The 24,807-nt window shown below is 42.1% G+C and overlaps 1 protein-coding gene across 2 annotated transcripts in view; it reads right to left on the reverse strand.

The window, feature by feature from the left end:
- GABRB2 (gamma-aminobutyric acid type A receptor subunit beta2) overlaps positions 1-24,807 on the reverse strand; it is a 161,811-nt gene that overhangs the window by 54,673 nt on the left and 82,331 nt on the right. For both annotated transcript variants that reach the window (XM_054977308.1, XM_054977307.1), the window contains exon 5: positions 15,816-15,898. In XM_054977308.1, the coding sequence (XP_054833283.1) occupies positions 15,816-15,898 (83 nt within the window). The remainder of the gene's footprint in view (positions 1-15,815; positions 15,899-24,807) is intronic.

The following is a 24,807-nucleotide window of genomic DNA, read 5'->3' on the forward strand; positions in this document are numbered from 1 at the left end:
CCAATGTACTCTTCAGTCCCTCTGGTCAGGGACTGTAGAAATAACTATGGTAACAATAACACTATACTCATTATGATAACAATAACACTGTATTGCATTAAACTCTATTCACCAATACAGTTTAATGCAAGATATCAGTGAATGCACATTACTTTACAATTTTGACTGATAAAAGATGGCAACGTCTTTCTACTTTTTGAACAATATTTTTTCATGGTGCTGAAAGAATGAAATTAGCACAATTATATAATTCTACTTGATGACAATTACAGGAGTGGGAGTCTAAACACTTTTAAGCTGAGCTGGTAACACTTCCACATACTATGATTTTCATGTTTTGTTATCCCTTCCAGAAATAGCTGTTCAGTTCCATCAGGTTTCTGCGCGTTCCCCCTCAAAATGAGCCCTGCTAATTACACTTTCTCATGGTCTTAATGGTATGATGTAACCATTTGCCTGATTTTTAATAACACAATAATACAAACGATGGATATAAGCAGTGGTGAGTGTCCCTGCCTGAAATCCTAAAATTAATCTTTGATCTTGTGGATTGGTTCTGACACTGATATGTTTGGCGAATAATTATTAAATAAATGAGAGAAAGGCTACAATTCACTTTCTGGTGTTTTGAACAGGGTAAGAAAAAAACAACTCAGCATTTTTCTTTCCTTCAAAACACAAGTGTAGGCTTTGTTTTGTTTATAGAAAGTTTTATTGAACAACGAATAAACAAATTATCAGCATATTTTAAGAGACTAGCATATTAGAAATATTGACATTCCATTGTCTTGCACAGCAGATTTGAAGGATCAAATTTCAAGTAGCAATCAATAACACAAGGACCTGGTTATGGGAGAGATAAACCACAGTCACCTTAAGTGACATGTGCACAGAGTGAAAAAAAGGTCAAATGGTTGCAGCTTTTCAACAGTCTAGCTGTCATGTACCATGTTACTCATTCTGCTGCGGTCATACCTAGAGTTCAGTTCCTGAATAAAACCTAGGCTGATTCCGCACACGCTGGATAATGCACTTTCAATGCACATTATCAATCATTTGAGGTGGATTTTTTGTTCCGCACACAAAAAAATCTGTTCCAAATGATCTATAAAGAGGATTGGAAGTGCATTATCCAACGTGTGCGGAATCACTCCTAGATTAAGAGAATAAACTGTGCAAACTGCTTTTATCGTAAATCAACAAAAGCAAAAAAAAGTATTTTGAGAGAACAGAAAGTGACAAAGTAAGAAAAGCGAAACAAAGAAAAAAACCAAAAAACAGCAATAAATTTCAAAACCTCCATGTTTTTTCTCCACTCAAGCTTGGCTCTTTGAGCTGCATCATGTACTTGGGAGAACAGAAACATATACATGTACATCATGTCAGTGTACAACTAGCCCAATTCTATACATGTTGAATCAGGAATAAGTATCACTGTGTTCAGTGTGGATTACACCCTGGTAAGTAAGCACAGTAGTAAAAACTAGAGGTGGGCACGAACCGAAATCTGTCATGAACCGGGCTGGTTTGTGGTTTGCAAATTGGCAGTTTGTGGTAGCTCATTTCTCAAGAATCATGATGAATTTTAGCCTGGTTCATATTTCAGTTCATCATTGCAGACAGCCTGGTGCCAATCAACCAGTTTCCTAGGCAATGGGGAGGGATGGGCTCTCTGCAGACCTTCTGCTGGCCCAGAAGTGATGTTTTCATGAACTGAACGAACTGGCTCACGAACTGAGGCAAGTTCATGAAAGTTTGTGGCTTGTGAAATGCAATGAACCATGAACTGCATGGTTCGGAATTTTCCTGGTTCATGCTCATCTCTAGTAAAAGCCTTTAGTAGTGTGGGTGATGTTTGACACTGAGAGATCCCTGTCTTTCGGTGCTACACCTCTGAAGATGCCAGTCACAGCTGCTGGCAAAACGTCAGGTACTACAATGCCAAGACCACGGCAATACAGCCCGGAAAATCCACAACAACCATTGTTCTCCAGCCGTGAAAGCCTTCAACAATATACTTGAGATGATTCTTAAGTTGCTGGCTTGTATTAGAGATGTTGGTGTTATCAGACTTAAAGATGTTAAAGTGAGTTCTTTCAGAGGTTGGCACTGCTTCACAAATGCTCTACTTTTAACACACAGCCACAGCACGACTTCCCCTCCTCTCCAGACCTTAGGGTACTCCACTGAGTCAAACCCTTACAATATACTGAGCAGGTGCTATAGTTATGAGCTATAACCCTGTTCCTGGTGCCGAAGGGGAGACTCCTTTCTACCCACTTCCTTGGCCCACTATAATTCCCAGATCTCTTGAGTAAATGCAGGAGTTAGTGCTGTCTTTCCCACTTTAGCCCAAGGATTACAAGTGCTTCAGGAACGTACTGATTTCACTTTTAAGGGAACACCTTCCGTTTCCTTCCTCACTCAGAGGACTCTCTAGCTGACCCTCTCTGGTAAAAAGCCAGACTCTAACTCCCTTCATTTGTCAGTTTACTCCAACTGTCAACCCCTCAACATTCTATCACCAACTGCCATTTCAGGCTAGCCATAAAGGGGGGGGGGGCAGACCTGTCAATCATCCTCTTTACTGTCTGGCAATCTCAACTTTTGAAGCTGAGTCCGTCACAACCGTATTCTCTCCCCACCTCCCAATACACAGTAACATTTGCTCTCCTGTTTTTTCCCCGAGTTTCAACCATTTTTTTCCAGACCCCCTGAAGTGGAAGAGCTACTGTGCATAATGGATAGTTTCAGGTGAGTAGCCATGGATAAAACTATGACTTTCTAAAGCTTGTATCTTGAAAATCTTGGTCTTTAAAGTGCTATTGGACTCCAATCTTGCATGCATTGGAGAGGGATAACCGATAAGTACTATAGTAGTACTATAAGCACTACTGCTTATAGTAAGTTTTCCATCATGATCCCAAGGTTATAGTTGTTGGTGGTCAATTTTGACCCCTTAAACTGAACTTGGGTTGTATCCAGACTTTTCTGCTCACGCGAGGCACTTCTGTGAGTGGAACAAAATGTTACCCCTCTCCCACAATAGCTGATAGAGCTCCCCAAAATGCTACTCCTAGGAGACAGGATCCCTCAGAAACAGCATGAGAGGCAAACTGCGAATCTGAAGCACCCCTTCCATTAGCTGATGATTTAGTATGGATTTTAGTGAGGATTTAGTGTGGATCCAACCCCTTGGATTGGATTCAGCCATTTAATCTGAGCATCCCTTTTTGTCCTTTGTCTCTATACTACATAGCAGGGGTCCCTAACCTTTCTGAACCTGCGGGTATCTTTGGAACTTTGGAAGGCGGTGTCGAGTCCCATGAAAAAATGGCTGCCACAGGAAGCGAAGGCAACCCCCACATAGCTGCCATGGGAGGTGGAGCCAAAATCAAAATGGCTGCCATGTGAGGCAAAGCTAAACGCAATACCTCCTTCCTTGCTTTGCAAAAGAATTGGAGAAGGTGAATAAAAAGAAATGAAGGAAAGCCTAAGTGGGGAGAGAGAAAGAGAAGGGGGAATAAAATAACTAAAGCCTGAAGACAGAATAGAAATGTTGACTAAGGAAATCAAGAGTATTATTGTAGCTGTGAAAACCTCTTTTCTTTAAATGAGGGCAGCCAATAAAAGCTTTGACTTACCATGGCTCCATGCATTTTCTGAAAAGCTCAGTGGTTGCCAGGGGAAGGACCAGCAGGCCTGCAGCGGAACCCAACTGGATTGCTTCAGTTGATCCTGTGTATCTGTTTGCTTCAACCTAATCTATCTTTTCTTCTAGACTTATGACCTCTGCTTATGTTCTGTCTCTTGTATTCCTTGTTGGCTGAAAACCTGGCATTTGCCTCATCATCAATTATGACTTTTGGATTACTCTTCTGGTTGCTTCTCCTTGGCTCACCCATAGATAGTCTTTCTCTGTAGCCTTGACAAACCTCTATTAGGACAACCTTGCTTGGAAGATATCTTGGTCATGCTCTTACTTCCTGCCCTTTCTTCTAGGGTCAATGGGTACCATTTTCTGTACAATTCCTACCATTTCAGGCAAAGGAAAATAATATATCTGACTTTTATAGATTAAATTTGTAGTATCATTGAATTGTGTATGTGTTATGTGCCATAAGGTTGCCTCCGACCTATGGTGAGTAAGAGACCTCCAAAATGTCCTATCATTAACATACTCGCTCAGATCCTGCATGTAAACTGGAGGACGTGGCTTCTTTTATTAAGTCAAGCTATCTCGTTTCCTATTGCCTTCTACTTTTTCTAGTATTATTGACTTTTCCAGAGAATCTTGTCTTCTCATGATGTGACCAAAGTACGATAGCCTCAGTTTTGTCATTTTAGCTTTTAGGGAGACTTCAGGCTTGATTTGATCTAGTACTCGTGTGTCCTTTTTGGCCATCCATGGTATCCACAAAACTCTCCTCCAACATTGCATTTCAAATGAATCAATTCTCTTGATATATTAATGCATGAAGAGGGATACACTAAGAGACTCGAAATGTTAGGATGTTGATAAAAATGGACCATGAGGCCAAGAACTAATGACAAAAGTAATTATCTTCATATGTATATTTGCAGTAGGAATAGACTCAAAGTTGGATCACAGTTAGTTGAGAAATGAAAAGACATAGACCATCACAGCCCATTTTGCTGAGCCTTTATGTCATGTGATAAATAAGAAGCCACTAAAGGCATAAACCAGTGTCCTGCTGTTGGTATTCAGAACATTCAATACACAGAGAGAAAATCACTACTGGTCTAAAATGAATCACTTAGTACAAGGAAACAGCGGGTTGACTGATATCAAGACCAATACTCGAAAACATAACCTATATAAAGGTATACAGGGAACTGATTTTTGACAGTAGATTGAGTAAATTTTCTGTGCCTTTAGGCCCAATTAGAGCCATTGTCTTTGATACAAAACAAAAAGGATCAGTTCAGACCTGATTCCATGGCTCTGTTCAGACATAATGATAATAACTGCCCTTATATACCGCTCTTCTAGACAGATTAGTGCCTCACCCAGAGCACTGAACAAGTTAGCGTTATTATTATTCTCACAGTACAGCTGGGGAGCTAGGCCTGAGAGGAGTGGCTTACCAAGGCCACCTACTGAGTTCATGGCAGTAGTGGGATTAGAACCAGTAGAGTGCAAATTTGCAGCTGAAAAATTTAACCACTGTGCTACAGCAGCTACTTCTAAGTCTTCAGGCTTGTGTACTCTTTCCCCCGCATTCCTTAATATGTGGTTTAACTGGTTCCCAACAAATCTCGGTTAGTTGAAAATGTACTTCATAGCACAACCAGGGTAGAGGAGACTGCATGAGCCCAAGGACTTCTAAGGTTCATTCCTATAACAAACAATTGGTTTGTCATTTGTCTGAATTCAGACTGTTTCCAGAAAGTGCAGGTGCTTGAAAACTGATGCCTGGATAGTTGAATTTGTTGATTAAGCTGGTTTGTATTGCTAAAAATACAGAATTGCAATTTCCAAGAATTGTCTTTAAACCCACACACATACTCGTAAGTGTTGTCTAACTCATTTTGTAAGTATGCCAACCTTGCAAGCTACAGTGCTGTATTATAATACGTTATAAAAGAAGTTGACTTACTGGCAACTGTGTGAGGACTCACATGGTACACGATATTAAATGGAATTTTTCATTGCTTCCTATATTTGATAATAATTTCTCTAAAGGTGGGTGAGAGAAAGAAGTCCTGATTTTTCAAAAGTCTAGTTCCACAAAGTACAGAATGGATCGATAAATGGTGAATAAGCAATGGAATGAGGTTCATAACATCTGTCACTTGGTTTGTTTCCTTATCAAACGGCCTACTACACATCTGAAATGTACAACCACTTGACTTGCTAGCAAAGGCAAGGTAGCAGCAGCTGCCTGCCACTGCATGTGCCTGTGTGAGATGACACAGCTGTTTGTACTAATTGGAACTGTCACTGACATCAGGGCTACTATCAGCTTGTGTCAAGACAGGCAGGAGAAAGAAAATCACCCCACCTTGCCAAACAATTCCCGCCATGCCTTAAAAATACTGTATATCCCTTCACGCCATTTCCACATCATCTCTTCACTGCAGAAAGATTCAAGTATACCAGGAGAGAGGGGGGGGGGGGGAGAGAACAATTTTCGTCATGGTAAGCAGATCTTACATTTATACAGTGAGAGTGGGAAGAAACCTTCACTTATCACAGCAGGTATTTCTTTACTGCAAGTGGTCAATATATTTTTTCAGCGTATTGTTCCCTGTAGTATTAGCAGGGATCAAAGAATCCTGGCAAGCAAACTGCAAACAAAATGAAGCACAAACAAGGTAAAATCCTGCAGAAATTTGAATGCTAACAGCTGATACAAGAATTTACTCAAAGGGGAATTTTAGCAAAATATCAAAGTTGTGTAAGTTCAAAATATTGTCTGCAAAAATTCAGGCATTCATACAAAAACACAGTAAATGTGCAGTTTCTTTTAAAAGATTCTGTTGCACCATAAAGGAGAGACAGCCAGTGAGGTGCAGTGATTAGAGCGTCATACTGGTTCAAGTTTTACTGTGTTATGAAATTTCACTGGTTGGCCTTGTGTCTATTGCTTTCTCTCAGCGTACCCTACCTCACAGGCTTGTTGTGAGGACAAAACAGTGAGGAGATCACCATGATCTCCTAAGGTAGGACAAAAGTCCAGTAGATAAATAAAGTGGAGGTATAACAAGTAATAACAAGGTGACTGATCAGAATATGGAAACAAACAAACAACTAAAGGTGTCAAAATCTGGAGAAGCTGCAGTTACCATCTTGATATTCAACTATGCTTTCATAGCAGAGTAAGGATTCAAACCTGGGGGCCTTTTGGCATGCTCAACTTACGATTTTGTTAGCAGTCTATACCCAAAGGATTGGAATTGGTGTGCAGTAGGGATGTGCGTTTCGGCATTCAGAATGCCGAAAGAATGCCGAAACAAAAGTGTTTCGGCTTCTTTCGGGGAATGCCGAAACGTTTCGGGGAATGCCGAAACGTTTCGGGTAGCCGAAAGAAAAAAGCCGAAACGTTTCGGGATTCTTTCGGCTTTCTTTCGGCTTTTCTATGGGAAAATGCCTCCGTCTTCCAGGACGTCTGGAGGAGGCATTTTCCCACCGAATAAGCCCAAAATTGGTGGGGACCTTCCTCTAACCCTTCTCTAACAACCACCCAAGTTTCAGACAGATTGGACTTTGGGGGGCCATGTTATGGCCCCCCAAAGCAGGTCCCCCCATCCTCCCATAAGAAAGCGAAGGAGCAGCATATTGTTAGCATGCTGCTGCTGATCTTTCTTCATTATTTCCTATGGGGAAAAAATGAAGAGGCAGGCTTCCTTTGCCAGGGGTGGCATTTTGCATGCAAAATGCCCCCCAGCCCTCAGGGGCCCTTCTCCCACCCCTCCTCCCACCCCCCACCAAGGCTCAGCCTGCTCCCACTTGGGGGGGCCATTTCATGGCCTCCCCAAGTAGGTGCTCTCATCTCTACCACTGACAGCTGGGGGAGGCTTGTGTTGCCAGGGGTGGCATTTTGCATGCAAAATGCCCCCCAGCCCTCTGGGGCCCTTCTCCCACCCTTCCTCCCACCCCCCACCAAGGCTCAGACTGCTCCCACTTGGGGGGGGGCATTTCATGGCCTCCCCAAGTAGGTCCTCTCAGCCCCTAAAGTCCACCCCTTACAGCCCCACACAAACCCAATTCCCCCCCAGCTGCCACACACAGACCCAAATCCCCACATTAGCCCCTCACAGACCCAAATCCACCCCACCTGCCCCACACCCATAACCCCAGGAACAGGCTGGCAAAGGCCAGCCCTCTCCCTTTGTTCCCTATGCTGGGAACTTCTAAACTCTCTTTCCCTAGGCAATTCTGCACAGCCCAGGGGTGCCACAATGGTGGGCACACTTCTGAGTGCCAGCTGGTCCCTGTGAAAGAGCACCTGAACCACAGACACCCTCCCTCAAATTCCCCCACCACCTACAGAGATGGCTGGCCAGCCAGCCCCATTGTTCCCTATGATGGGAACCAACTGCACAACAAAGAATAAAACAAGAACAACACAAAATAAAGTTTTAAAAAAATTATATTCTCCCTTCCAAAGTACAAGTAGGCAAAGCATTATGACACATTACACCAGCAGTCCCCCACACAGAAAAATTAAAACAAAACTCACTTAACATCAGAGAATCACAAAGCATGATTCCTGTCAAAAACACTTTATTTCTTGAACAGCTTTAGGTTACACAGCAGGGGGGAACACCAAAGGGCATGGCAGCACTATCTTACACAAAAATAACACAACTCACTTAACATCAGAGAATCACAAAAACACAATTCCTGGCAAAAACACTTTATTTCTTGAACAGCTTTAGGTTACACAGTAGGAGGGCACAACAGGGCATGATAGCAATGTACTGCAAAAAATAATACAACCCACTTCACCGTTTTTGACAGCAATTGTGTTTGTGTGATTCTCTGATGTGAAGTGAGTTGTGTTATTTTTGTGTAGTACACTGCTTTCCTGCTCTGTGGTGCCTTCCTAAAGCAGTTACAGAAATAAAGTGCTTTTGACAGCAATTTTTGGGGTGATTCTTTAATGTGAAGCGAGTTGTGTTATTTTTGTGTAAGATAGTGCTGCCATGCCCTTTGGTGTTCCCCCCTGCTGTGTAACCTAAAGCTGTTCAAGAAATAAAGTGTTTTTGACAGGAATCATGCTTTGTGATTCTCTGATGTTAAGTGAGTTTTGTTTTAATTTTTCTGTGTGGGGGACTGCTGGTGTAATGTGTCATAATGCTTTGCCTACTTGTACTTTGGAAGGGAGAATATAATTTTTTTAAAACTTTATTTTGTGTTGTTCTTGTTTTATTCTTTGTTGTGCAGTTGGTTCCCATCATAGGGAACAATGGGGCTGGCTGGCCAGCCATCTCTGTAGGTGGTGGGGGAATTTGAGGGAGGGTGTCTGTGGTTCAGGTGCTCTTTCACAGGGACCAGCTGGCACTCAGAAGTGTGCCCACCATTGTGGCACCCCTGGGCTGTGCAGAATTGCCCAGGGAAAGAGAGTTTAGAAATTCCCAGCATAGGGAACAAAGGGAGAGGGCTGGCCTTTGCCAGCCTGTTCCTGGGGTTATGGGTGTAGGGCAGGTGGGGGTGGATTTGGGTCTGTGAGGGGCTAATGTTGGGATTTGGGTCTGTGTGTGGCAGCTGGGGGGGGGAATTGGGTTTGTGTGGGGCTGTAAGGGGTGGACTTTAGGGGCTGAGAGGACCTACTTGGGGAGGCCATGAAATGGCCCCCCCAAGTGGGAGCAGTCTGAGCCTTGGTGGGGGGTGGGAGGAAGGGTGGGAGAAGGGCCCCAGAGGGCTGGGGGGCATTTTGCATGCAAAATGCCACCCCTGGCAACACAAGCCTCCCCCAGCTGTCAGTGGTAGAGATGAGAGCAGAGCATCTACTTGGGGAGGCCATGAAATGCCCCCCCAAGTGGGAGCAGGCTGAGCCTTGGTGGGGGGTGGGAGGAGGGGTGGGAGAAGGGCCCCAGAGGGTTGGGGGGCATTTTGCATGCAAAATGCCACCCCTGGCAACACAAGCCTCCCCCAGCTGTCAGTGGTAGAGATTAGAGCACCTACTTGGGGAGGCCATGAAATGGCCCCCCCAAGTGGGAGCAGGCTGAGCCTTGGTGGGGGGTGGGAGGAGGGGTGGGAGAAGGGCCCCTGAGGGTAGGGGGGCATTTTGCATGCAAAATGCCACCCCTGGCAAAGGAAGCCTGCCTCTTCATTTTTTCCCCATAGGAAATAATGAAGAAAGATCAGCAGCAGCATGCTAACAATATGCTGCTCCTTCGCTTTCTTATGGGAGGATGGGGGGACCTGCTTTGGGGGGCCATAACATGGCCCCCCAAAGTCCAATCTGTCTGAAACTTGGGTGGTTGTTAGAGAAGGGTTAGAGGAAGGTCCCCACCAATTTTGGGCTTATTCGGTGGGAAAATGCCTCCTCCAGGCGTCCTGAAAGACGGAGGCATTTTCCCAAAAAAAAACCCCGAAAGAATGCCGAAAGAATGCCGAAAGAATCCCGAATCCCGAATCCCGAAAGAGATTCTTGTTTCGGCTTTCGGCTTTAACGGTAGAGAATCTTGTTTCGGGTAATCCCGAAACAAGAAAGCCGAAAGTTTTTTCCTTGCACACCCCTAGTGTGCAGACAGTTGCTCTGCATGTCTGCCTTCCCTCTGCATTCTTACAGTTGTGGAATGCGTTTTTTTTTTCTGCACAGGCCTTAAATAATCAGGTTCTTCGAGTGAGGAACCTGTAGTCATCAGTGTCAGGAGCAGCATCACAGCGCACACACCCTTTTAAAATGTTGTACACATGCTTGTAGGGATTTAAGGGCTTAATTTAAAAAAAATCAACCAAGCTGAGGGGAGAAAAACGTCCTGATTCCTCCCCTCACTGCCTTCAGCCTCCCCCCCCCCCTTTCTGGAATTGGTGGGGAGAAAAATGAAACTTTGTGGATCCTCTGGCAGCTCCAAGCCGAACTTCTTGCCAAACTCTAAAAGGAGAGGGAGACTGGCTGAGTGGGGACAGTCAAAAGCCTGAATGCCAGCTCTTCATGAATTCACTGGGTTGTGAACCACTAACAAACTCCAATTCTGTGCAACCATCCTGAAGCACAAGGGAGGGGCAACCACGGTGAATGCTCTGTTTGAATGTCTCTGTGTGTGCACACAGAAAGGGCAAGCTGTTCCAACAAGCACTCTTCCTCCCACATTGCCACCACCTCCCCCCCCACTTCACATCAGAGTTTACTCCCCCCTCCAAATCCCCTCTGCATAAAATGACTCTTCATTGCCCTTGATACAAGCCATACTCAAAGCAGGCAGCTGACAAGAATGAATTAAAATAGGAAAGGGGGGATGGCAAAAGAGAGAATTTTTTTTAAAACAAACAGTAGAAGAAATGTAAATACAAAAGGCAAAAAACAAACGAATCATAAATGTTGCAAACTGCCTGGAAATTTCATTTGGCTTTTCAGTTTCGAAGCAGGGAGTTAAATGGTGGGGGGAGGGGGTATATAAAAGAGAGAAGAAATTGCCAAGCTGCATGGGAAGTAGCCCAAATAATCACACTGGAACCCATCCAAGGGCTTAACCAGATGAAAATGAACCCCAGTGTGATGCCTCCCAATCATGCTCCTTCAGGGTTCTGAGAAGCAAGAAAGGGGACGCTCATGAATGAGAATCACCACGATGACGTTTCTGTAGTAGATAAATGCTCATGCATAAGAACTGCCACAATGGCAATTCTCTGCTCAATAGTAGATTAATGCTCAGGTATAAGAATTGTCTCAATGGTAATTCTCTGGTAGTTGGTAAATGTGAACGTTTGAGAATTGCCATTTGCTCCTTGCACAAAAAAGCAAGCGACAGAAAGCTGCAAAAGGACAGAAGGGAGGGGGAAGAGCAGAGAGCACTGATGATCATAAAGAAAGATCAATCATAAAAAAATGAGTTGGAGTTGTGTGGGAGAAACAAAACCAAAAGAAACATCACACACAAAGGATGGAAATACATGTTATCAAGTACCTAGGGATGATCAAGTGAACCTCATTTCACATGTCCCCCCTCCAACTTTCCATGCACTCGTTTGCACAGTCACACTTCAATTTGCTCCACATGAATACATTCACGCATTCATTATCAGTTTCTCCTCAACTGCTAAAAGTATCCCAGTTTCCCCCACTTCCCACATCTATTCATTGAAATGCAGATCTTGACAGTTCCTCACACCTTAAAGAAATGCAAATTGGCAAGTCAAAAGAGCCTACAGTACTTGTTCTCCCAACAAAAACAGAGCTGAATTTGTGCTCTGTCCTCCAGACACAATTGCAGATGCAGTAACACAAAGGGAGCTCGCTTGAAAGTGGCATTTATGTGCACCAAGCAAGAACAACCTGCACATGAATTGAGGACCACACATAAGATCCTGCACTTGAGCATTCCCAGGTGTATTTCCACTCAAAGAAAGAAGCAACCCAAAATTGCCTCCTAAAAAAAACACTGTGGTAAAAGTGATCTGAAAAGAAGCATTAAAAACACAGGGATAACACACACAAAAAGTAGTGAAAACTGAAGGCAAAAAAAGGAATACATAAGTCGGGGAAACACTAATACAGTGGGTGGAAGTCAGGAGAAAAACCAAAGTAGTATGGGGCAAGAACAAACAGAAAAAAACCCTGAGCAGAAAATCTCTGGGTGGCCCACATCTTAGTTTGACACTCTAACCACTACACCACACTGACTCTCATACTGCTTTGTAACAAACAGGAAAATTAATAGTAATTGTTCTGGCATCCTCTGCCAAGTAATCTGCATAATTTCACCAATGTTTCTGACCAGGTCACCAGCAAGGATGAAAATCTGGATCACACAATATCCAAAACAAAGGTGGTAATATGGATTTCTTAATCATTAACCTTAATAATATTGCACTTTGGTAGAAAAATGCATATATAAATTTGTTTTGTCCATAATTTTTTTTTCATATAAAACTGAAGTGGAACTCAGGTAAGATGCAAATGATGCGCTCTGGAAAGTCTAATTGGGATTGTTCTTTCCACCATTGATTGTATGCAGCTTTCTCACTCAGTTACAGACGTGGGAGTCTTGATGTATCCTGATTTCCTGGACAGAAGTCCATGACAGCAAAAGACACCTCCCCCGTCCTTCTCTGGTCTAAGGAACATGCTCAGTCAAGCCCTGTACTCCTATTAAAAGTTACTGGACTTTGGTAAGTTGTTGCAGGCCTAGTTTTGGCCTAGCTAGAAAAAAATGTGTTGGCTTGTTAATTCTGAACACCTGCAGGCCACTGCCAGTTCCCTGGAGATTCCACCTTGGGTGACTGGCTCTCACAGCTTGTATCTCTACCCCCCAATTTCACATGGTTAGCAATGCCAATTAAGCAAGTGAACTCTTGGTTGATAGCATGATGCTGGCAGGCCTAAAAAGATGGCTGCCTAGCACACACTTGGTTCTCTTCTTCATTAACATCATTCCTTTACTATCACTAGCTGTACATGGGTACAACCTCAGGGAGCCTGGAGACCGGAAAGTCTCACAAATTAAATGAGCAGATATGCCTACCTTCTGCCTAAGGGGTCTGGTGTAGCTGTGGTCACCGCCCCAAATAGGAGTTTGGAGGTGTTGGTTCCTATGTCCTGCTACATCTCCCTATTTGCATATGCTTGATCTGGCCATGTTGATGGGAACCTTGCATTCACCCTCTGCACACCTTGTTTTCTCTCCTTGTGCATGCGTGCAGCACATGCACTCCTGTGTGCGGGTCAAAGGGTGGCCCAGTGTGTGCTCCCGCACTCACCAAAGGGCTGAATCGCCCCCCCCCCACGGGCCTGCTGCATCACTGGGGGGCGCCCCGTGGGGCACACACCCCTGCTGGCCCGGTAAGTGGGGTCAGAGGGGAGGACGTGGGAGCAGGGGATCCTCCGCCGGGTGGGGGATTGGCAGCCCTAGTCTTTGTGCATGCTCAGGGAGGACCCTTTCATCTTTTTTCAACAGTAAAAAAGTTGTCTTCAACTGACTGTTACGAAATCACACTTTACCAATGTACAGACACCCAGTTTTCCCCTTGACCCTCAAGACTCTATTTTCTAGAGTTCTCTAATGAACTGTTGAAATCCAGAATAACAGGCTCTATTTTCTTTGTACTTGCTTTCTTGTAAAGTTGTCTTTCATTTTTATGTAAGACTAAGAATAAAGTGATTTAAGGCCATTTTTGCAGCTTCAAGTATTGTTTCAGTTATATTTTATATATTGTTAAATGTGCTTTGTAAAAGGCATTTTTAGAGCTGCTATATAACCTAATTCCACTACCTGGAAACTATTGTATTCCCTTTACGCACAGCTACTTAGTACCAAAGTAAATGAAATGTAAGGTGTTCCATCGTGCTGATAATATATAAAACACACAAAGCTGGCAATATATCTTATAGATTGTGCAAGCACTCCCTCAGAAGGAGTTATAAACGGAAAGGAAATTTCCTTCTCCCTAATAGTTCAATATGCCATTATTAATTCTCGGTCATTATCACTGTATTGGAAACAACCAGAGAATACTGTATAATCCAGGTCACATTCTGTACTAATATAATTGCATGCCTTGGCTTTTCTTTCTTGCTACTCAGATACTAGGATAAATTGTAGCAATGCTTTAACGAGGACTTAATCCTAAATATATTTTCAGTAAGCAAAAGTGGCCATAGTATTTACACAAATACTACAAACATGAAATGCTTAAAATAGATATTAAACATGAGATATGAAGCCACTTGAACAAATCCCAACCAATCAAATATTTGCTGGTGGTCTACCTATGAAGACATAGTTTCAAGGAGAGAACTGAATAGCGAAAGCTAGAGTAAAGATTTGGGGTTACAAAGAAATAATAGCTTGTAACCAACCATCCATGCACAGACCATGGATTTTTCTGTTTATTCCTGTAGTCTCTTCCAACTCCTAGAAACATTCCTGAGGTCATGGGATTCACACTATATCTATCAGCACTTTTATTTGAACAAGAAGCATGAATTGAAAAGAAAAATCTTCCTCAAATAATAAATGCAACATGTTTACAAAGAGCATTAACTAATAACTGGGGTTTTTACGGGGTGGTGGAATTTCTTTTTCTAAAATTTTCTTTTTAGATATAGCAATTGGTTCCTCTTATTCAGTTTTCTTCTTTCAAAAGAGGAATTCTCTTTGGTTTCTCATTAATTTATCTTTAAGATAAGCAAGTAGGGTTTTTTTACCCAATCCAGGGTCCCCAATCTGGCAATCATTAGGAAGTGACAAGCTTTATCTATCAGAATATGGATAATCTGGAGGAACTGCAGATAGCTAGCTATACACAATTTAATTCAGCAGTGCTATCTTTATCCTGGAATATGTTAAGTTTGCTCCAACCATATCCTGGGATCTTTAGGTTTCATAGGCTATTCTTCATGGAACAATTTACAGAAATCTGGAGCAGCTCTGAGCAATAGCAGGAAACCAGTGTCCCAAAAGAGATATATTCCTATAAACCACTTACGAAACACAATCTTAACTTTAGAAAGTACCTCAGTTTAAAATGTGCATTCACAAAATTATTCAGTAGACAAAGTTATTCTTAGAAAGCCATGGGGGCAGCATGAAATGGAAGTAGGCAAAGATATTCCACAAACAGTACTCTACTGAATCCTGGTATATGTTGTAGTATATAAAATGTACCGATATAAGAACTATATGTGCTGGTATAGAAAATGTAAAATTTGTAACGACACAAAAGATCAAATATTATGAATCGAAATGGAAAGGTAGGAAGTAATAATTAAAATCAGCACATATTCTACTGCCATCACAATTGTACAGGGCATACAACATCAACTGCAGTGGTAAATCTAAACTCTTCTTAAACCGGAGACAAATAGCTATGCTGTGAAGCAGCACAAAGGGATAAAGAGTTGATAGTAAACACTCATGTTCCTCAAATGAACTCCAAAAGGCACTGGAGTGAGACTTTTAAAACTGTCCAATAAATACAGAAAAAACCAAGTTCCTCAAATCCTTGTGCCATAAATTACTCATCCATCTGGAAAGCTAGATTTCTTTTGTGCATTTACAAGGATTGAACGAAGTGTCATCAGACACAGAAACAGCTAAGTTAATTGTTGATGGAAAAGGGTTAAGCATTTGAATCATTTTGCACATACAGTCAAGTGGGATTAACAGAAAGTTCTTACAGCTCTCAATTTCTAGAGTGCAGTTTTGTTCATCCAGGGGGTATCTTCGTAGGTCCATCATACAGGCAGCTGTTGTTGTAATTCTAGAAAGGAAGAAAATACAAAGACAATTATTATAGCTTTTGTTCAGAAATGGATGACTTCATTCTGTGTGTTGAAACTCAACTACTGAGTATGCAGACGTGCTTGCAAGAACACTATCGTCTGTCTGAATGAAGAAGATGAAAGCACATTCCACTGGTTCATGAGATATTAGAATTTCCTTTAATTTTGGTTTTATATTCTCCAGATAATTAACAGTAGAGATGGGCACGAACCGGAAAAAAAAAGAACCATATGGTTTGTGGTTCGTCAAATTTCACGAACCACAAACTTTCACAAACCTGCCCCCCCCCCCCCCGTTCGCAAACCAGTTTGTTTGGTTCATGAAAACGTCACATCCAGGTCAGAAAATCATCACTTCCAGGCCAGTAGAAGGTCACTTCCGGGTCAGCAGAAGGTCTGCAGGAAGTCTTTCCTCTGTTGCCTAGGAAACATTGATCAGCACCAGGCTGTCTGCAGTGATGAACTAAAAAATGAACCAAATGAACCAGCTTAAAGTTTGTGGCAGTTTGTCAGAAATGGGATCTGATGAACTGCTGGTTCGCAAAGCACAAACCAGCCTAGTTCATCATGAATTTTGGTTCGTATTTTGGTTCGTGCCCATCTCTAATTAAGCAAGAGGAAAGCATGTCCAGTCCAAAGATATCTAATCATTGGAACCAATGGCTTAAAAAGAGTGCAGACTTTTACACCACTGACCCTGGGAGCAATATAAAAGACTTTTGAGTCTTCAGAGAAATTCAAGAGTGAAGAAGTTCATGCTGGAACCTTGTACCATCATCAGCTCTTGAACAGACAATTAACAGTTCAACAGAATCGAAATGAGGTAGTTACCACTCCTTACAGACTAATTATTCCAGTACACCAATAGAATGGCACAGGGAACAAAAATAAATTGAGAAGTTTATGTTAAAGGGAAGAGATACAGCCTTTACAACTTTAAAAATGCAAAATAAAGTAAGTACAGAGATCATTCACAATGGCTATAATTGGTAACAGCTAAGTGAAAACTTAGTGTGGTGAAGTGGTTAGAGTGTCAGATCAGGAACTAGGAGATATAGATTCAAATCCCAGCTGGCAGTGCAATTCCATACAGAATAACCTCAGACTATTCCACTGAAATGAAATCAGTTGGTTCAGACGGAAGAAACTCCGCCCAGGATTCCACTGCCAGTGGCCTTGGGTCTGTCAATCTCTCTCAGTCAAATATATCTCACAGGGTTGTTATGAGGATAAAAATGGAAGAGGAGCCATGTACGCTGCTCTGATGTCCTTGGCAGAAGGGCGGGAAAATAAATAGTTAAACATGTTAGGCAATTGAACACCTGTAGTAGCAAGAAAGGTGTAATTTTGCTTAATGAGAATAAGAATTTATTTATAAGTATGATGGAAATGGATTCTATGGACTGGAATATCTTATGTGCCATTACTATCTTTATGCAATTATATGATGTTCCCAGGTACTATTGTAGTATGCAAAAAGCTAACACTGGAAACACATGACATGCAGGGAATAGCCCAGGGCAATAGATATGCTTACCAAGTAAAGCTTGCTGCAAAGAAAACCACACCTGTACTCAGATTATGCTATGCTAAGAAATCGATAAGGGAAACCCACTTCTTGGTAAGTAGAGACTGCATGTAGCCACAAGAATAATTGAAAGTAGACAAGAGCCAGCTGCAGATGGGAGGATCTGGAACACCTGTCCCTAGACACGGGACAAAGAAGGGAGCAATACACCCTTCAGTGGGAGGAATGGGCTTGCGTTCCTCCTAATTAGATTAACTGAACCTCCCAAGGCTGTGAGAAGTCCCTAGCAAGAATGGCATACACTGAAAGTAACTTCCTGCACATTCCAGAGGAGGGGAAAGGGCTGCTCTCCCATAAGACTCAAAGGGAGCAATCTCTGCCTGCATGGTACAAGGTTGCCGAAGCGACACTCTGGCGCCATTGGCAGAGAGTTACACTATCAGGCTGGTGAAGAATAAAGAGAAGCTCTATGAATGGGAAAGTGTTGGAGTGGAAAGAGATGTTCTCTGAGAAGATAAAACAATGCACTAAAATGATAAGCAAAGCTAACTGGGAAATATTGTAATTAAGCTGTTGACCAAAGTTATTCCTCCAATAAGTGGTCACCTGGTCATTAGAGGTGGCCCCCTAGACAAGCCAATGAGGGTCATAATTATGCCTGCACCAATGGAACCCCAATACTGTAATGAGCCAAAAGGCATAAAACATCTTGCAAAGCCACTGTAACTTTGATGAACGTGGTGCACATGTGATTCTTCATTCTCCATGTAGCCAGCATTCCTCCACGTTTAATAAACATAGCAGACTTGCTTCTTCCATAGGACTCTGCATCTGTCTCTTCTTTGGAATTGGCTAAGGGACGTTCGAACCACTGATTGTGTGGAACAAGTACCTATGTGTGATGGTTGCAGAGTATTGATGAGTTCAGAATAACTTCATAAGCTCAGTGGTTTCAAAAACAGTTATATACAAGTGGAGACCTGCAATGACTTGTGGGAGGCATCTCATTTTTCCCTTCCCTACCATGTCCTCTTCCATTTCACTGCCTCCCACAGCCTCTCTCCCTTTTCCTGCTTCCTTCTCTGCTCACCCACCTTTGTCTAGCCTCTAGTCTTCACCATCCCCCATCCCACTCCAGCAGCAAGTAGCAGCCCCCTCTTGAAAGCCAGTGTGGTTAGAGTTTTAGACTAGGTTCTGGGAGCCCCAGGTTCAAATTAGCACTCTGCTGAGGAAGCTCATTGAGGGACCTTGACCTAGTCACATACAGACTAAGCTAAGAAGCAGCAAAAGGGAGAGTGGAGTGAGAAATGAGATGCCCCCTGCAACTTCTTGTGGGTTTCCTGCTTGTAATATTTATATTTTTCTTTGTGAAGTCCACAATTTCTCTCTTACACCTGGTTGTTATAACGACAGCTAGTAATCAGTGTCCTCCTTCCTTACACTCATGAAATCTTCTAAGCTTTGGCATGCACAATGGAATCATTCTAAAAGAGTACAGGCAAGATATGAAATGTTAGGAAAGTAAATGTTCCTAATTCTTTGCATAGAATCGTTTACTGCACCCATACCTGGACCAATAGAAAACAAACACGCACATCAGAGAAGAGACTCCAGATGCTAATTAGCAATCTCACTAATGATCCTTCAGTATAAATCATTTTTTCACCTGATTGCATACTTTTATTAGAACTCTTATCAGGAGTCTTCCATGCTTAATGACTAAGCGTCAGTGACTCTTATGTCTGAAATAGTCACCAGAGCTGTGCACTTGTAGCTATGCCCAGTCTTCACTTCTGTTTCTTGGAGGCAGGCCTGTTTTGTGACAGTTGGGCAGGTTGGCAGCCGCCCCAGTTATAAATATATGGAAATCTGAGGACAAAACTGCCTTGTGATTAATTTCTTTCCTGCACAGAGAGCTCAGCTTTGAAGAAAAATAGCCACTTTTTTTAGCAGCAGTATTACTCCCTCTTACTTTAATTTTCTACTGCTTGCAAAATTCAGAATGATTCTGCTTCCTTATTCCTCAAAGGAAAAAAGAAGACATTTTAGGGCTTCCTTTCTTCTTACACAGTAAGATGAAAAAAGTTGTTTAGGAGACCCTTAAATACAGTGGCATTCCTTTAAATATGTACGAAACCTTTCCTATCCAAATTTCTTGGATTTCGGAGTCTTGATTTATGTGCACCTTTTGAGACTAACCAACTTTATTGTAGCATAAGCTTTCAAGAACCACAGCTCTCTTCGTCAGATGCATGGCCACGCATCTGACAAAGACAGCTGTGGTTCTCGAATGCTTATGCTACAATATCATTTATTAATCTTAAAAGGTGCTATTGGACTTCTTACTATTTTGCAACTACAGACTAGCACAGCTAACTCCTCTTGATTTATACAGTCTTATTTGCAGGCTGGAAATGATGCTTTATCAATCTGGTATTCTGAATCTACCACCCATCACATTCATTAGATACTCCCAAGTTCTAGTAATTTGGAAGGGAGATAAAAAGTCCTCTGTATCCACATTCTCCATCCCATGCATAATTTTGTAAACTTCTATCACATCTTTTGTAAACTTCTTAGACATCTTTTTTCTATACCGAAAAGCTCTGGACTCTTCAGCCTTTCCTCATAGGAAAGGTGCTCCAATCCCTTAATTATCTTGATCACCCTCTTGTGCACTTTTTCCAGCTCTACAGTATCATCGTTGAGCTATAGTGACCATAACTGTACACAGCGTTCCAAATGAGGCCACACCACAAGGGCATTAGAATCTTTCCCTTTCCTAATAATCACCAGCATAGAGTTTGCCCTTTTCACTGGTTGCCACACTCTGTGCCAATATTTTCCATTCAGTCAAAGACACCATCATGTCTTTTTCACTCAGTGTCCACCAGTTCAGACCCCAGCATATATTAATGTGAAGATTCCCCCGCCCCACCATATGCATCTTGTCCCTCTTTGTCTCAGCACAGTAAAGAACTTGTCAATGTGTTTTAAGTATTAAGTGTGAGTTGAGTTTTGGATAAGATAAGCCTTTCCCACATTGTTTTCCTCAGATTTCTCACATTTTAATTACTAATTTCATACTTCTATGGAGACAAAACAATGATACACAAGCATCATTTAATATTTTATTTTGTTAGCTGCCTTTGGCAGCTTCCTGGAGAGGCAGCGTAAAAATGTTCTAGATATGTAAATATACTTGTGACAATCTATATTATAAGCTGATAGCAAATATTTCCATGTCAAATTCTACCTGAGAAATCTTAGAATTAGTTGCTTTGAATGCTCAGTAATAGCTATTTTAGCACTGGAAGCTATTAGTCTCTGAACACAAGATATCTTACATGGGGGGGTGCTCAAGTGACTTACTTTCTGTGTGGTCTTATATTAAAGTGTACCTTATCTTTCTAGCAGTGCATGTGTATCCACAATGGGAGAACAAGCGTAAGGTCTTTCACTTGATCCTACTCATGCCTTGTGTAGAGAGACTCTATGTTAGCAATGGAAGCAGACAGATGCTCTAATTTTGGAAAAGATTAACCAGCACATTTATACCAAAATTGATTAAGAAAGCAATCTAACTGACACTGTTGCTGTCCTACTGTTGTGGAATAAGTGGACTATGAAAGTTGTCTTATAGCTACTTTTCATGGCAGAGATACAGGTGTTCCTTGATTTTGTGTAAATGGTTTTCTGCAGTAGAAATTATGAAAACCACTTAGATTAATTCTTTTCCCTCCAATGTTATACCACAAACACAAGACTGTTTAAGAAAATAGGAGGCTATTTATTTAATAAATTTAGATATTGTGTTAAGTACTATATAATGAAAAATATAGCCACTGATAATTTTCAGAATTTAAGGGTTTATCACCCTGATTTAAAAAAAAAAAACTAGCAAAGCATTTTAATACATGCTAAAGCTAAATCAAGACAGACAGAAAGGGACAGTAGTTTCAGATCAATGTGAAAAATATACACACAAATGCATATTCTTAATATACCAGCTATGAAATTTATCACACAGAATTAACAGGCATGCAGATGGTCACTTGCTTATCAGGGCTAAACTTAAAATCTGTGGCCAACCATTATACACAAAAATGCAGCATTTACAATGACTGAAATCAAGGTCTGTTAAGCTTGGCAGTTGTAGAATCACAATCTAAACTCTATGTAGGAGGAACCCACAGAAGGCCACTAAGCACAGCAGAGCATTTGGTCACAACATAGAGGAAAGCTGAGAAAGAAGCACATAACAGATTTAAGGCTACTGTCTACCAGTTGACTGGCTTAAAAAGTAAATACAGCAGTATTATGAGGATAATAAAAAACTTGCAGTCATTAAGATGGGTCGAATGTAGGAGGCAATAGTGCTGTATCAAAACAACAGACAACATAGCTATACAAGAAGGCAATCCATATGTGTAAAGAAATAGCAAAAGAAAAGTGAGTGAGACATGCCTTTTTTTTATTTTCAAAGAAATGAGGAAGAGGAACTCATTGGCTGGAAGAGGTCATCCTACACCAGAGATTGACACTACCTATTTACTTTCTCTGTACACAGGAATCGAGGTTGCTTGCTCCAGCCTCTGCTGAGTTCCTGCTGTCAGGGACTGTTGTTCTCTCCATTCCAAAACTGTCAACAAACTATGATTAAGATCAGTGAAGGAGGAAGGACGAAAGAGAAAGAGAGAGTATGCTTTGTGATAGGTTTCAGAAGTCTCAGGAGAAGCCTGGATCTAGACAGGATGTAATCTGGAAAGGTCCCCCCTTTTTGTGATGCCATTATGTTTACTGCACAATGCATGCACATTTCATGCACAGCATAAACCACCAGAAGCAAAAATAATTGAAGCTTCTTTTTCTGTTTCTTCTTTTTGCAGCTTATATATTTTGATAATGAAAAATGATTTTGACTTTTATGAACTTTAAAATTATTGTCTTGGAGAGGTAGAATAACCAATAAGTAGGTATGATGGACTGCACTTTTTAAAAGCTTAGAAGTGCTGTATAAACAGCTGAAGGACTGTGAAGGGTTAATGCTTCACAAAACAGAGAACTCTGAGTGACAGGCTACTCTAAGGAATCTGATTGAGTAGTATGAGCTGAACAGAGAAGAGACCTGAACTGGATGCTGGGGAGAAGGGAGTCTGATTTCAGCCCTCGCTGAGAGGAGTCGAGTACTCTACTGATAGTTTCAAAATTCAGCCCTGACTATGAGTAGTTTAACTCCGACAGGAGAACTGGGGGAAAGTTGGCAAGGAAGTTTGGGAAGTAGGCACAATTCTCATTTGGGCCAAAGAAAGGGGCCAGATCTTTTGATGAGAGGAGAATTCCTCTACCCAGTCAAACAGGGAGTTAGCTCTGAAAAGTGAAGAGATCCCAGGTCTGGTGCGGTTAGAAACTGCCTTTGGAGACCTTATGGGTCAGTTAAAAACTCAAGACAAGTACTTATGTTTAAATTACTCCTTCTCTTGGTGTTTCAAGAGAAGGAGTTGGGTACTGGAAGAGGTATCAGCCTTCTGGAAACCAAAAAGATTAAGAGGATCCTTAAGGAAAGTGTACTAGTGTGTTTAGGAAAACATTGGAACAAAAGCCTCTCAACGTAAGGGTTTAAGTAACTATGAAGAGCTTAAGAAACTGTCATTAGTCTTAAATATTGGACCCTAAGTCTGTGCATGTACTGATTTTACCTCAGAGTTATCAATATTGAGCTACGTCAGAAATTTTTGACCCTGATTTCACCTGACCTTGCCCTTCCATGTTAAATAAAATATTTCATTAAATACAATATTTTGTTATTTTTAAATTTAAAAGTGCTTCTAGTACCATTTAAGTTATTTAAGTCAAAGGGGGGCAGAGGCTAATAATTGGTGGCAGAATCATGATACGAAAATAAAACCCGCAACTAGTTTGTCAAAGGGGGGGGGGGCATCATAGAAGGCCATTCCTGAAATCCGCTGGGATATTCTCAGAATTATCTAGTTTCTCAATTGAAACTACTGAAGGCTCCAAGGTTTGGTATTCTGGGAAACATCAATATACATGCAGAGGCCTTGTTGGGACTGGATCAGCATGTCCATCAAGTGTTTGTCCCAGGTTATAATGTGCCAAACGCATAAAAGGTCACACACTTGATTTAATGTTTTGCACTGAACAGGGTTCTAGTGGTCTGGTTGAAGCTTTGGAAATCCAGTTTATGCCATAGTCAGATCATTACTTGTTGAAGGCCTGGCAGACAGTGGTGTTCTTCCTCAAAGATGGAAGATGGATTAAGTTAGTCTCCCACTGGAGGCTACTGGATCCCATGATATATATGAGATATTGGGTGTATCCTCAGAGACACCAATCAGTCTAGAGGGAGCCTGGAATACCAGACGATTGACAGGGTCACTCCCAAGTACCCTCAACTAACCACATAACCACCCAGCTCACATGGTCACTAATTTGATGAGTGACAAGGTGTTACTTTATAGCATCTATAGCACCATCTAATCATAATTGCTTGGATCAGTTCAGTTTAGGTTCCCAGAACGATGGTGAAAACAATGCTAAGAAGCATACTGCTGGGGAGTATGAAGTAGTCTAGTCCCATACAATTCAGTTTATAAAATCTTGAAGTGAGGTAATGACTAGGGGTGTGCACTTCGGGTTTCTGATTCGGGAAAAATGTCCGAATTGGACCCGATCCATAAAGATTCGGGTTTCCCGAATCAAAGCTTCCCAAAGTGATTTGGGTTGCTTTGGTAAACTCCGAGGTCTCTTTAAAGGCTCCTTCCCACCACCCCACTTACCTGGGCCTTCCTGGAGGCTGCAGCCTTCCCTGCCGCCCAGCTGACCACTGCAGTGGCGGGGGTGGCAGTGGGGCTGGCTGTGGCGGTGCAGGTGGTGGAGGCATTGACTCCGGCCTTCTTTGCCACCCAGCTGGAGCTGTGGAGCTGGAGGCGTGGGCGGCAGAGGTGCCGGCTCCGGCCTTCTCCACCACTCAGCTGGTTGCTGTGGCGGCAGATGCAGCTCCAGCCTTCCCCGCCACCCAGCTGGCCATGGTGATGGCAGTGGCAGCTACAGTGGCGGCTGAGACCTTCCATAGACAGGTAAGTGGGGTGGGGGAGGCTAAGTGGTGTGGATAGCTTCCCCTTCACTTTGATATGCTCCAAATCTTTACGGAGCGTACTGAAGTGATCTCAATTCCCAAATCCGAAGCAGCATGCTGCTTCGGCTTTCAGGTTATTATAAATCATTTTCCCGCTTCAGGTAAATTAGAAGCAGAAACTTGATTTTTTTCCAGGTGCACACTCCTAGTAATGGCACCTCCCATCCAGAAAATAGTAAATGCCCTTTTATTGGAAGGGT

Source organism: Eublepharis macularius, chromosome 4, assembly GCF_028583425.1.
Source record: "Eublepharis macularius isolate TG4126 chromosome 4, MPM_Emac_v1.0, whole genome shotgun sequence".
Classification (NCBI taxonomy): domain Eukaryota; kingdom Metazoa; phylum Chordata; class Lepidosauria; order Squamata; family Eublepharidae; genus Eublepharis; species Eublepharis macularius.